Genomic DNA, 13905 nt, shown 5'->3' with positions numbered 1-13905 from the left:
AATGAACGTTGAAGATTAGACGGGTCGACCATGTAACTAGTGAAGACATACTAAATTCAATTGGGAGACAAGAAATTTGTGGTACAACTTCACCAAAAGAAGGGATCGGTTGATAGGACACGTTCTGAGACACCAAGGGATCACCAATTTAGTGCTGGAGGGAAGTTTGGGGGCTAAAAATCGTAGAGGGAGAGCAAGAGATGAATACATTAAACAGATTGTGAACGATGTAGGTCGCAGTAGTTATTTGGAAATGAAGAGACTCGCACAGGATAGAGTAGCATGCAGAGCTCCATCAAACAAGTTTTCGGACTGAAGACCACAACAACAAGAACAAGTTAATGTCGAACTCCGCGTGATCACGCGACAGCATGGCGAAAAACAGGATGGCTGGGAATGCATAAATATATTTTAGTGCTTTGGATTACGTTCAAACTTCATTTGCATGGTACTGAACGGTCCATAGCGGTTCGATCCTGCATACGAGAGTAAAAATTGCGGTAGCTCTGCACCCCAAAGGGGTGTGATCACATTTAATAGGGCCGCAGCTCCACAAAGTCCGAGCAAGCGTCAAGAACATTTCCTGCTGCTCATCGCACTGCGAACTATCGTTTTCGACAGCGAAATGTTTTGGAATCAACGACCCAAGGGAAGCGGAGGTTTCATTAACGTCCTTATGCCAGCCGCTGAGGCCTTTTCATATCGATTCTGAATGACAGTGGCCGGCCGCTGGTGGCCGAGCGGTTCTGGCGCTACAGTCTGGAACCGCGCGACCGCTACGGTCGCAGGTTCGAATCCTGCCTCGGGCATGGATGTGTGTGTTGTCCCTAGGTTAGTTAGGTTTAAGTAGTTCTAAGTTCTAGAGGACTTATGACCTCAGCAGATGAGTCCCATAGTGCTCAGAGCCATTTGAACCATTTGATTGACAGTGTGACTGAAATCTTTTCCTTGGACACTCATAAGAAAACTGCTGATTTGAAGGGTAGGTGTCGCGGTTTTGACTTCCATTGCAGAGACGGCAGAAGGGGTAAAACGTGAGCAGGAGAGGATGAGAGGACCTTCCTTTCGTGTGACACCTCAACGACGGCGTTTGGCAGAATGGTGGTGAAATTTGGTGCCAATGTGAGATATCATTAACCCATCTTATTTTTTGGGAGGGGGGGGGGGGGGCGGGATCATCAGTCTTCTGACTGTTTAATGCGAGCAGCCACGAATTCCTCTTCTGTGTCAACCTCTTCATCTCAGCGTAGCACTTGCAGCCTACGTACTCAATTACACTACTGGCCATTAAAATTGCTACACCACGAAGATGACGTGCTACAGAACCGAAATTTAACCGACAGGAAGAAGATCCTGTGATATGCAAATGATTAGCTTTTCAGAGCATTCACACAAGGTAGGCATGTGTGACAACACCTACAACGTGCTGACATGAGGAAAGTTTCCAACCAATTTCTCATACACAAACAGCAGTTGACCGGCGTTGCCTGGTGAAACGTTGTTGTGATGCCTCGTGTAAGGAGGATAAATGCGTACCATCACGTTTCCGACTTTGATAAAGGTCGGATTGTAGCCTATCGCGATTGCGGTTTATCGTATCGCGACATTGCTTGCTGCTCGCTTTGGTCGAGATCCAATGACTGTTAGCAGAATATGGAATCGCAGGAGGGTAATACGGAACGCCGTGCTGGATCCCAACGGCCTCGTATCACTAGCAGTCGAGATGACAGTCATCTTGTCCGCATGGCTGTAACAGATCGTGCAGCCACGTCTCGATCCCTAAGTCAACAGATGGGGACGTTTGCAAGACAACAACCATCTGCACGAACAGTTCGACGACGTTTGCATCAGCATGGACTATCAGCTCGTAGACCATGGCTGCGGTTACCCTTGACGCTGCATCACAAAGAGGAGCGCCTGCGATGGTGTATTCAACGACGAACCTGGGTGCACGAATGGCAAAACGTCATTTTTTCGCATGAATCCAGGTTCTGTTTACAGCATCATGATGGTCGCAGCCGTGTTTGGTCATAGCGGTGAACGCACATTGGAAGCGTGTATTCGTCGTTGCCATACCGGCGCATCACCCGGCGTGATGGTATGGAGTGCCATTGGTTACACGTCTCGGTCACCTCTCGTTCGCATTGACGGCACTTTAAACAGTGGACGTTGCATTTCAGATGTGTTACGACCCGTGGCTCTACGCTACATTCGATCCCTGCGAAACCCTACATTTCAGCAAGATAATGCACGACCGCATGTTGCAGGTTCTGTACGGGCCTTTCTGGATACAGAAAATGTTCGACTGCTGACCTGACCAGCACATTCTCCAGATCTCTCACCAATTAATAACGTCTGGTCAATGGTGGCCGAGCAACTGTCTCGTCACAATAAGCCAGTCACTAGTCTTGCTGAACTGTGGTATCGTGTTGAAGCTGCATGGGCAGCTGAACCTGTACACGCCATCCAAGCTCTGTTTGACTCAATGCCCAGGCGTATCAAGGCCATTATTACAGCCAGAGGTGGTTGTTCTGGGTACTGATTTCTCAGGATCTATGCACCCAAACAGCGTGAAAATGTAATCAGATGTCAGTTGTAGTATAATATATTTGTCCAATGAATGGCCGTTTATCACCTGCTTTTCGTATTGGTGTAGCAATTTTAATGGCCAGTAGTGTATTTTATGGATGTATTCCAGTCTCTTCCTCTACAGTTTTTGCCCTCTACAGCTCCCTCTAGTACCATGGAAGTCATTCCCTGATGTTTTAACAGATGTCCGATCATCCTGTCCCTTCTTCTTGTCAGTATTTTCCGCATATTCCTTTCCTCTCTGTTTCTGCGTAGAACCTAAACCATGCTACAACTCACATGAACTCCTGAGCTGTGGTGGAGACAATTACAGGGTTTGATAAAAGTGATCCTTTAATCCTGTTGCACAGAGTACATTCTTTTTTTAATACGTGAATGGGCTAGAACATAACGTCTCAATACACGAAGTACCCTCGCGGATCTGTGGCTTGAACAGAAGTGGATGTAGCTTTTATCTAGCTGAGTTGTCTCTGTCCCTTACATGCATGACGTCGACAGGCCACCTTCAATTTCATCTGTTCTTTGTGGACTGGAGAATGCGACACGCTCTGTTTCCTCAGCATTTCTGAGTCTGTGAGAAGCGTTGTGCGCCCAGACCATAAGATGTTGGTGGCATGTGGCAGGTTCGTGGTGTCGGAGGCGTCGGGCGCGCTTGTGGTGCTGGGCAGCCGCGTGGGCGTGTCGCTGCCGTACATCTGCCACGACAGCGCGCACGCGCGCCTCCTGTGGCGGCCGTGCCGGCGCCACCAGCAGCTGCAGCAGCAGCAGGGCGCCAGCGCGAGCGCGGCGGCCGTGGCGGCGGGCCGCTACTGGCTGCCCGACGCGCTGCTGCAGACGCTGCGCGCGCAGCCCAGCCTGCGCGCCGTGCGCCGCCTGCTCGGCACCGTGCTGGACAAGCGCGAGGCGCTGTTCGCCGCCTGGGACCCGCTGCCCTACTGCGCCTACTACCACCTGCAGCTGCCTACGCGCCGCGTCGTCAACCTGCTGCGCAACGCGCCGCCGCTGCAGGGCTGCCCGCTGCCGCCCACGCACTGACCAGTACGTACCTGTGTCACCTCCACGTCCCACAACATGGCAAGTGCCATAATCCGATTTCCCACTAACTTTGGTCAGTGCAAGTGGGGTCAAAATAAGCGAAGACGTTTTTTGGCTTATCCATAGGAACTCGACCGTTCTTGAGAAAATGATGGTTAAAGATTTGCAGATACTTTATGTGCCATTAAGTGCGTATACAGGGTGTTACAAAAAGGTATGGCCAAACTTTTAGGAAACATTCCTCACACACAAATAAAGAAAAGATGTTATGTGGACATGTGTCCGGAAAAGCTTAATTTCCATGTTAGAGCTCATTTTAGTTTCGTCAGTATGTTCTGTACTTCCTCGATTCACCGCCAGTTATCATGATTTCATACAGGATACTCTACCTGTGCTGCTAGAACATGTGCCTTTACAAGTACGACACAACATGTGGTTCATGCACGATGGAGCTCCTGCACATTCCAGTCGAAGTGTTCGTATGCTTCTCAACAACAGATTCGGTGACCGACGGATTGGTAGAGGCGGACTAACTCCATGGCCTCCACGCTCTCCTGACCTCAACCCTCTTCACTTTCATTTATGGGGGCTTTTGAAAGCTCTTGTCTACGCAACTCCGGTACCAAATGTAGAGACTCTTCGTGCTCGTATTGTGGACGGCTGTGATACAATACACCATTCTCCAGGGCTGCATCAGCGCATCAGGGATTCCATGCGACGGAGGGTGGATGCATGTATCCTCGCTAACGGAGGATATTTTGAACATTTCCTGTAACAAAGTGTTTGAAGTCACGCTGGTACGTTGTGTTGCTGTGTGTTTCCATTCCATGATTAATGTGATTTGAAATGAAGTAATAAAATGAGCTCTAACATGGAAAGTAAGCGTTTCTGGACACATGTCCACAGAACATACTTTCTTTCTTTGTGTGTGAGGAATCTTTCCTGAAAGTTTGGCCGCACCTTTTTGTAACACCCTGTGGAGGGCGAACATTAATTAAATCGACAAACTGCAGGTAAGGATTTCTTACTGTATATGGAGGAAAGAATGTCGTATAAACATGTGTCCACAAACGCACCGTTGGCACGGTAGATGGCGATGGTGAATGAAAGTTCCTCTGACAACGAGTCACGCGTTGCAGACGTATGATTGACGCAGCATACTGTAAGCAGCAGAATGATCCGGGAAGGAGCCGCGAGAATTTGGATTGGATTGGATTGTTTGGGGGGAAGAAACCAAACACCGAGGTCATCTGTCTCATCGGATTAGGGGAGGACGGGGAAGGAAGTCGGCCGTGCCCTTTCAAAGGAACCATCCCGGCATTTGCCTGGAGCGATTTAGGGAATCACCGAAAACCTAAATCAGGATGGCCGGACGCGGTACTGAACCGTCGTCCTCCCGAATGCGAGTCCAGTGTGCCAACCACTGCGCCACGTCGCTCGGTAGCCGCGAGGAAGTTTGTTTACGGGCAAGTAGATGAAAATGATCGAGAGGCAGTACGGTTATATCAAAAAAAGTCCCTCACAGACACCGACCACATCACACAACATTTCAAGCCCTTTTTGGGCGTTTGTGTGATCGTGGGACCTTTCAGACAGACGCATGAGCAGGGAGGCGGCGGGCTATGCGTACACCAGATTTGGAGGATTGGGTTCTACAGGAAATGCTGCCTCTCGACCGTTTCCGTCTGCTTGGCGGTACACAGACACCATCTCGGCTTGTTCCCGACATGAATACCGGACCATTCTGCTGCTTACAGTGCACTGTGTCAACCACACGGCCTGCAGTACACAAGGAACACACGGCACGTGGTCAGAGGTACTTTGATTCATCAGTGTCACCTGCCGTGACAGCGATTCATTTCTGGACACATGTTCATAGGATCTTTTTCCCTCCATTTGCAATCTGGAATCTGTCCTCGCAGTTCGTCGATTTTCTTAATGTTCACCGTGCATAGTTCAACCGAAGAGATGGCACAGAGGCTAGCGTTGCGGCTTCACACTTCTGCGCCCCGTGTTCGAAACTCGCTTATTATTTTTCTTTTAACTTTTCATTCATGCATCCACCTCCATAGAAGATTACTACACAAATGTTTTCGGATGTATTCTGAAATAACATTGTACTCATTCTTGTGTTGGTTGTATAATGAATAAATAAATAAATTCAAACAAAATAAAGAAGAATAAATGAATTAGAACATTATTCGAAATTCTCTCTAATTCATTTATTCAGTTATTCGAAATTCCGCCTCCCCGCCCCATGAACCATGGACCTTGCCGTTGGTGGGGAGGCTTGCGTGCCTCAGCTATACAGAAGATGGCCGTACCGTAGGAGTAGCCACAACGGAGGGGTATCTGTTGAGAGGCCAGACAAACATGTGGTTCCTGAAGAGGGGCAGCAGCCTTTTCAGTAGTTGCAGGGGCGACAGTCTGGATGATTGACTGATCTGGCCCTGTAAGACTAACCAAAACGGCCTTGCTGTGCTGCTACTGCGAATGACTGAAAGCAATGGGAAATTACAGCCGTAATTTTTCCCGAGAACATGCGGCTTTACCGTATGGTTAAATGATGATGGCGTCTTCTTGGGTAAAATATTCCGGAGATAAAATAGTCCCCGATTCGGATCAACAGGAGGGGACTACTCAGGACGATGTCGTTATCAGGACAAAGAAAACTGGCGTTCTTCGGATCGGAGCGTGGAATGCCAGATCCCTTAATCGGGCAGGTAGGTTAGAAAATTTTAAAAGGTATATCGATAGGTTAAAGTTAGATATAGTGGGAATTAGCGAAGTTCGGTGGCAGGAGGAACAAGACTTTTGGTCAGGTGAATACAGGGTTATAAATACAAAATCAAATAGGGGTAATGCAGGAGTAGGTTTAATAATGAATAAAAAAAGTAGGAGCGCGGGTAAGCTACTACAAACAGCATAGTGCACGCATTATTGTGGCCAAGATAGATACAAAGCCCACGACTGCTGTAGTAGTACAAGTTTATATGCCAACTAGCTCTGCAGATGATGAAAAAATTGATGAAATGTATGATGAGATAAAAGAAATTATTCAGGTAATGAAGGGAGACGAAAATTTAATAGTCATGGGTGACTGGAATTCGATAGTAGGAAAAGGGAGAGAAGCAAACATAGTAGGTGAATATGGATTGGGGGTAAAAAATGAAAGAGGAAGCCGTCTGGTAGAATTTTGTACACAGCATAATTTAATCATAGCTAACACTTGGTTCAAGAATCATAAAATAAGGTTGTATATATGGAAAAATCCTGGAGATACTAGAAGGTATCAGAGAGATTATATAATGGTAAGACAGAGATTTAGGAACCAGGTTTCAAATTGTAAGACATTTCCAGGGGCAGATGTGGACTCTGACCACAATCTATTGGCTGTGAACTGTAGATTAAAACTGAAGAAACTGCGAAAAGGTGAGAATTTAAGGAGATGGGACCTGGATAAACTGACTAAACTAGAGGTTGTACAGAGTTTCAGGGAGAGCGTAAGGGAACAGTTGACAGGAATGGGGGAAAGAAATGCAGTAGAAGAAGAATGGGTAGCTCTGGGGGATGAAGTAGTGAAGGCAGCAGAGGATCAAGTACGTAAAAAGACGAGGGCTAGTAGAAATCCTTGGGTAACAGAAGAAATATTGAATTTAATTGATGAAAAGAGAAAATATAAAAATGCAGTAAATGAAGCAGGCAAAAAGGAATACAAACGTCTCAAAAATGAGATCGACAGAAAGTGCAAAATGGCAAAAAGGTGGGGGGGGGGGGGGGTGGCCAGAGGACAAATGTAAGGATGTAGAGGCTTATCTCACGAGGGGTGAGATAGATACTGCCTACAGGAAAACTAAAGAGACCTTTGGAGAAAAGAGAACCACTTGTATGAATATCAAGAGCTCAGATGGAAACCCAGTTCTAAGCAAAGAAGGAAAAGCAGAAAGCTGCAAGGAGTATATAGGGGGTCTATACAAGGGCGATGTACTTGAGGACAATATTATGGAAATGGAAGAGAATGTAGATGAAGATGAAATGGGAGATACGATACTGCGTGAAGCGTTTGACAGAGCACTGAAAGACCTGAGTCGAAACAAGGCCGCGGGTGTAGACAACATTCCATTGGAAATACTGACTGCCTTGGGAGAGCCAGTCCTGACAAAACTCTACCATCTGGTGAGCAAGATGTATGAGACAGGCGAAATACCCTCAGACTTCAAGAAGAATATAATAATTCCAATCCCAAAGAAAGCAGGTGTTGACAGATGTGAAAATTACAGAACTATCAGTTTAATAAGTCACAGCTGGAAAATACTAACACGAATTCCTTACAGACGAATGGAAAAAGTAGTAGAAGCCGACCTCGGGGAAGATCAGTTTGGATTCCGTAGAAATGTTGGAACACCTGAGGCAATACTGACCCTACGACTTATCTTAGAAAATAGATTTTGTCAAATACCGGGGTGGAAAGGCTATTTACAATTTGTACAGAAACCAGATGGCAGTTATAAGAGTCGAGGGGCATGAAAGGGAAGCAGTGGTTGGGAAGGGAGTGAGACAGGGTTGTAGCCTACCCCCGATGTTATTCAATCTGTATATTGAGCAAGCAGTAAAGGAAAGAAAAGAAAAAATCTGAGTAGGTATTAAAATCCATGAAGAAGAAATAAAAACTTTGAGGTTCGCCGATGACATTTTAATTCTGTTAGAGACAGCAAAGTACTTGGAAGAGCTGTTGAACGGAATGGACAGTGTCTTGAAAGGAGGATATAAGAAGAAGCAAAATGAGGATAATGGAATGTAGTCGAATTAAGTCGGGTGATGCTGGCGGAATTAGATTAGGAAATGAGACACAAAGTAGTAAAGGAGTTTTCTATTTGGGGAGCAAAATAATTGATGATGGTCAAAGTAGAGAAGATATAAAATGTAGACTGGCAATGGCAAGGTAAGTGTTTCTGACGAAGAGAAATTTGTTAACATTGAGTATAGATTTAAGTGTCAGGAAGTCGTCTCTGAAAGTATTTGTATGGAGTGTAGCCATATATGGAAGTGAAACATGGACGATAAGTAGTTTGAACAAGAAGAGAACAGAAGCTTTCGAAATTTGGTGCTACAGAAGAATGCTGAAGATTATGTGGGTAGATCACATAACTAATGAGGAAGTATTGAATAGGATTGGGGAGAAGAGGAGTTTGTGGCACAACTTGACAAGAAGAAGGGAACGGTTGGTAGGACATGTTCTGAGGCATCAAGGGATTACAAATTTAGCATTGGAGGGCAGCGTGGAGGGTAAAAATCGTAGAGGGAGACCGAGAGAAGAATACACTAAGCAAATTCAGAAGGAAAGTAAGTACTGGGAGATGAAGAAGCTTGCACAGGATAGGGTAGCATGGAGAGTGCATCAAACCAGTCTCAGGACTGAAGACCACAACAGCAACATTCGAAGTTCTATCCAGTGAAATTCTTGTAGTGTATCTAGATTCATAATCATTTGCAAGCGCCAGTGCTCGGTAAAGTGTTGCATTTGTGTGGTTTGCCCCGAAATCATTGCCAACGCGTGAAATATTTAGCTATGTTAACGACATTTCTTTCCCGAGTGATATTCATACGAAAAAATATCACTGTGGCAAATCTGCCCTCCCAAGATGCTCGTCGGGTTGGGAACTTCTATTTTTCGAGATGTGAGGTCGTCCTCCAAGAAACTCTTCTGTTCCAGACGTTTCGTCCAGGAATGCGCTGGACATTCTCAGAGACGCTCCGCCGCTGAGTCTTGCCGACTGACCGGTCGGACGTTGGGGAGCGACATAAATAATGTATGAAAAGGGGCGTAGTCAAAGTAACAAGTGATGAGCAGAGATAATCCTTGTTAGAGATTAAACTTAACTATCGATTGTCGTCTAGTCTGGCGAGTCTGGAGAGGAGTGCGTCTGAGAATGTCAAGCGCAGTCCTCGACAGAACGTCACATCCCGAAAGGTTCACCAGCAACTATATAATCCAGCCGTCAAAGCCTACATTCTATGATCGGAATTTCTATGTTTCGAATGTTTCTATGATTGGTATAATCCAAGGGAATGCACTAAACCTTTCTGAAGAATAAACATGAGAGTAAAATATAAGAATTAATATAAGAATCGAAATAAGAACGAAACACAGGAATATGAAAATTTAAAAAGAATTTAAACCTTGAAACTACCATACACGCGTATATTTATGTAATAAATGTATGACATTTATTGAGAAGCCCAGTTCTAATTTTAAATTTAATTTAATGAGCTTGTATCCCCTAACTGATAAGAAACATTTGCGTAGTAACCTACTATGGAAATGGGGTAGAGAAAGGAAAAAATAAAATATGATAAAATGTATAAACACAATAATCGGGTTTCGAACACGGGGCTCAAAAGTAATAGGCCGCAACTCCAGTCACTGTCATCTTCATTTCAGCTAACAATACTGCGGGATAAAAATCATTTAAATTATGTTTAAAATGTTTTCCATCATTTTCTCATAGTATCTAGTTATGAGTCGAGACACATGTTCACCTGATCACTTTTCCACTGAGCGAAGTTTCTGGGAAGTGGCGTTATGGCACTTGCTGTATTCTCCTTGTGAGTCCACTTACAGCTTACTCAGCGTAGTGAAATCCTGCATTTCCCTCCTAGCAAGCATTATTTTAACAAATTTGGGAACATGTTAGAACTTTAACGGTTTTTACAAGCATTTTGTATTCAATATGTCCTGCACCATTCACGAAGATGGTGAACAACAATTTATATAATGCGTTCGGAATGACGCTGTGCACTGGACTGCTGACTGCACATGTAGATTACGTTGGAAATTCGAATGAAAGTTGACAGAACTGTTTTTTCATATTCTGTCCAGACACATCAATGTGACCGCCAGTGAAAAGCCTGAATAATAACCGTTTGCAATGTGGATCGCTGGCAGGCACGCAAGAAGATAGTCAGTGAGGTTGTGGAAGCTACCAATGGGGACGTGAAGCCGTGGAGATTCCAGTGCCATGTCCAGCTGTGCCAGGTTCCTCGGCTGAGGAGCCGTGGCGCGAACAGCTCAGTAGCTGTGGTCCCACAGATTTTCAATTGGGTTTAAATCCACGGAGGTTTGGTGGACGGGGCTCTGCGGGAAAATCATCCTGGTATTCTTAGAACCACGCACATACACTGCGATTTGCGTGACACGTTGTATTGTCTTGCTCACAGGTGCCTTCGTGCTAAGAAAAAACAAACTGTATGTAGGGGTCGATATGGTCCCTAATGACTTGTGGTGATCCATTGTGCTTTCCAGAATGACGAGATCATCCAGGCAATGCCACGAAAACATTCTCCAAACCATAACACACACTCCTCCAGCCTGGACTCTTCCGACGATTGTTACAGGGTGTTTGCAACGACCACCTGTCCGATGGAGCATAAAATTTGATTTATCTCAGAAGACCACTTGTCACCACTCGATGCGTGTCCAGTTGCAGCATTTGCGCAAAAATTCCAAACTTCGTCGCCGACGAACGGCAATCGGGATATCTGTACGGACCAAGTGCCGTTGTAGAGGGCCATATGCAGCAACCTTTGCTGAACAGTCATTGAGGACACACTGTTGGTAGCCCTTGGTGCATCTGGTTGGCGAGTTGCTCAGCAGATGCACGTCTATTCACTTGTACACATTTCCACTATATATATAATGTTCGTCCATTCTGAATATATATATATATATATATATATATATATATATATATATTAACATCGAAGTTGGACGAACATTATCGAAGAGGGGGCAAACGTCACGGAAACAAAAGAAATCTAAAGAAAATTTTCCCACTAGATGGCGTCGCAAGCGTCCTTTAATAGGTTCGGTCATAAATGACATATAAATCATATTACGACGTCTATGGTGTGAGTTACACATTAAACCAACTGTGCTGTGCAATCTGCATGACCGCCCAAGTTTGGTGCTAACTACTGCTCAGATTGCTGCTGCAGATGCAATTCGATGCGACAGATCATATGCCGAAGATCTTCCCTCTCAGTAGTGCCACGTGACCGTCTGGAGCCCCATCTTCTTGCGACCGTACGTTCTCATGATCACCGCTGCCAACAATCATGTGCAGTGGCTCTGTTCCTGCCAATCCTTTCTGCAGCCTCGCAGAAGGAATATCCAGCTTCTAGTCGCCCTATGACACGGCCTCGTTCAAACTGAGTGAGGTGCTGATAATGACGTTTTTCTTGCCTTAAAGGTATTCTTGACTGACGTCAACTCATCACCTCTAGTTTCAAAAGGTTAATGCTCACGACCGTTATAGAGAGTATTAAAAGTAAACCTGATTTGCATCCTCATAGTGGCGCTACTGTCGCCACTCTTGTGCGACTGGCGCGAAACTTGAATAGACATCGTTTTCCAGATGTAGAAACACGTCTACCAAGCATCGTTTATGTCTCACAACTCCTTCTTGGTGATGAGATATTTTTCTATAAGTCCATTTAATATAAAACTAAACTGTACAAAATACAGTAAGAATAAATTCTTTTGTGTTCAGATTAGGAGAGTATTTCATCTCTGGACGACGATGCTTGTAAAATTTTCGATAAAATGGATTTTTTCTGATAGGTTTGGTCATTTAGAATATTACAAGTATTTTTTTCGGTAAGGTCTTTTGGAATATTCCTCGTACCTTTTTCCATGTAGGGAAGGGTTTCTCTTTCTATTTTTCTATTTGTCTTTATCAGCTGTGTGTGAAACTGACAGGCGATGTGGTATGTACGTCACTTCATGATTTTTTCCTCTAAGATGTGTTCTGAACATTAAAAGATTATTTTCACTATTATTAATATGTTTTATTATTATGTTCATGGAATCTCACATTAAAATTTCTCATTCTTTCACCGGTACATTTCTTTTTCATTTTAGTTAAAACTCCAGATCGAGAAAAAACTACAGCACACGAACTTTGGTTTTAGAAACAAAATCAAGATGCGATTGCATAACTGGAAACGTTTTGTTGCAGATCACAACGGCCAGGGAAACCTACGCTTGCTCATCTATACTAGCAAAACGCTATTCCTGGAACCGGGACGCGTTACCAGTTGCTATGTAGGGGCAACAAAAATTCGATTTTCTATATTTCCCGTAATTATTGACCTAATTTAAAATTTTAAAACGCCGTCATATTCTCACCAGTTAGAGGTAAAATGTTATCACAATATGACAAGATGTATTACAGTTAGAAGTTGTGTGTTTATCTTGAAGCACCTTAACTGACGAGACGCAGGTTCTCGGAATTCATTCATCCAGTGTTCGAAATGAGAGTACTTAGCGACTTGAAACAAACTTTACACATAATTTCAAATCTTTGAGGAACTTTTTCTCGCTGACAACCACACAAAATGATGTAAGACAAAGACGTTTATCACTTACTACATTTTAGCTGTTCGTGCAGTAAAACTTCTCTATCAGACATGACGTTTTAATTTTCTTTACTACTGACGCTAACTGAACACATTTTGCAGGCAGTACCAACGTATAACCCAAGATGTACCTACAATATTATATTATTATACGACACAGTTCTGGAGATAAGATGTTATGCACGGGAGTTCGAATATTAAGGAATGGAGGTGGCATGGTAATTGCTTGTTTCTAAATTGTTGTGAAGATACAGACTGTAACACGTGTTCCTCTTTTGTTCGCAGGATCTCTCAACGTTCAGCATCACTGAGGATCTGTTCAAGTCAGAAGGGCAAATGAGCGGAAGAGAGCAGTCGTCAGAACTGTAGCTCATTTTCTTTTCGTAGTGCACTCTCATCAACATATTTGTAAATATTCATAATGTTAGTGTAAATATTTATTTTATTTAGTGTTTAGTTATTTTGTAACTCAAAAAATTGACTGAGGGAATTTTTTGTTCATGTTGAGCTTGTTGCTCAAATGAAATGAGTGACTGTATACATTATTCACATTTAAAAAATAAAAAGATCTTCATGTTAGTTAAATATTTCCAGTGTCCAAATCGTCTGAAAGAAATCCTGAGCGTATCAGGAATATAGTTTGTAAGTTAACCCGAAACGCCTTACATACTATTTCAGCACGATTTCTTCCTTTAGATGTTTCCTTTTGTAACTCTTCATGGTGATGAATTCTGTCTCTGATTCACTAATTACCACAGCACTATCAGTCAAAATTATGCCGAAAAGTTGTTACACGTTTGTCACCTACCATTTATAATACACTCCTGGAAATTGAAATAAGAACACCGTGAATTCATTGTCCCA

The 13905-nt window shown here is 44.0% G+C and overlaps 1 protein-coding gene across 1 annotated transcript in view; it reads left to right on the top strand.

Annotated features, from left to right (window-relative positions):
- LOC124777451 overlaps positions 1-13620 on the top strand; it is a 194850-nt gene extending 181230 nt beyond the window's left edge. Inside the window, exons 5-6 of the mRNA XM_047252867.1 lie at positions 3213-3627; positions 13327-13620. Of these exons, the coding sequence (XP_047108823.1) occupies positions 3213-3624 (412 nt within the window). The 3' untranslated portion in view covers positions 3625-3627; positions 13327-13620. The remainder of the gene's footprint in view (positions 1-3212; positions 3628-13326) is intronic.
- The last annotated feature ends 285 nt before the right edge of the window (positions 13621-13905 follow it).

This window comes from Schistocerca piceifrons, chromosome 2 (assembly GCF_021461385.2).
Source record: "Schistocerca piceifrons isolate TAMUIC-IGC-003096 chromosome 2, iqSchPice1.1, whole genome shotgun sequence".
Taxonomy (NCBI): Eukaryota; Metazoa; Arthropoda; class Insecta; order Orthoptera; family Acrididae; genus Schistocerca; species Schistocerca piceifrons.
Note: the sequence above shows the minus strand (reverse complement) of the source record. Positions and strands in the feature narration are given on the sequence as shown.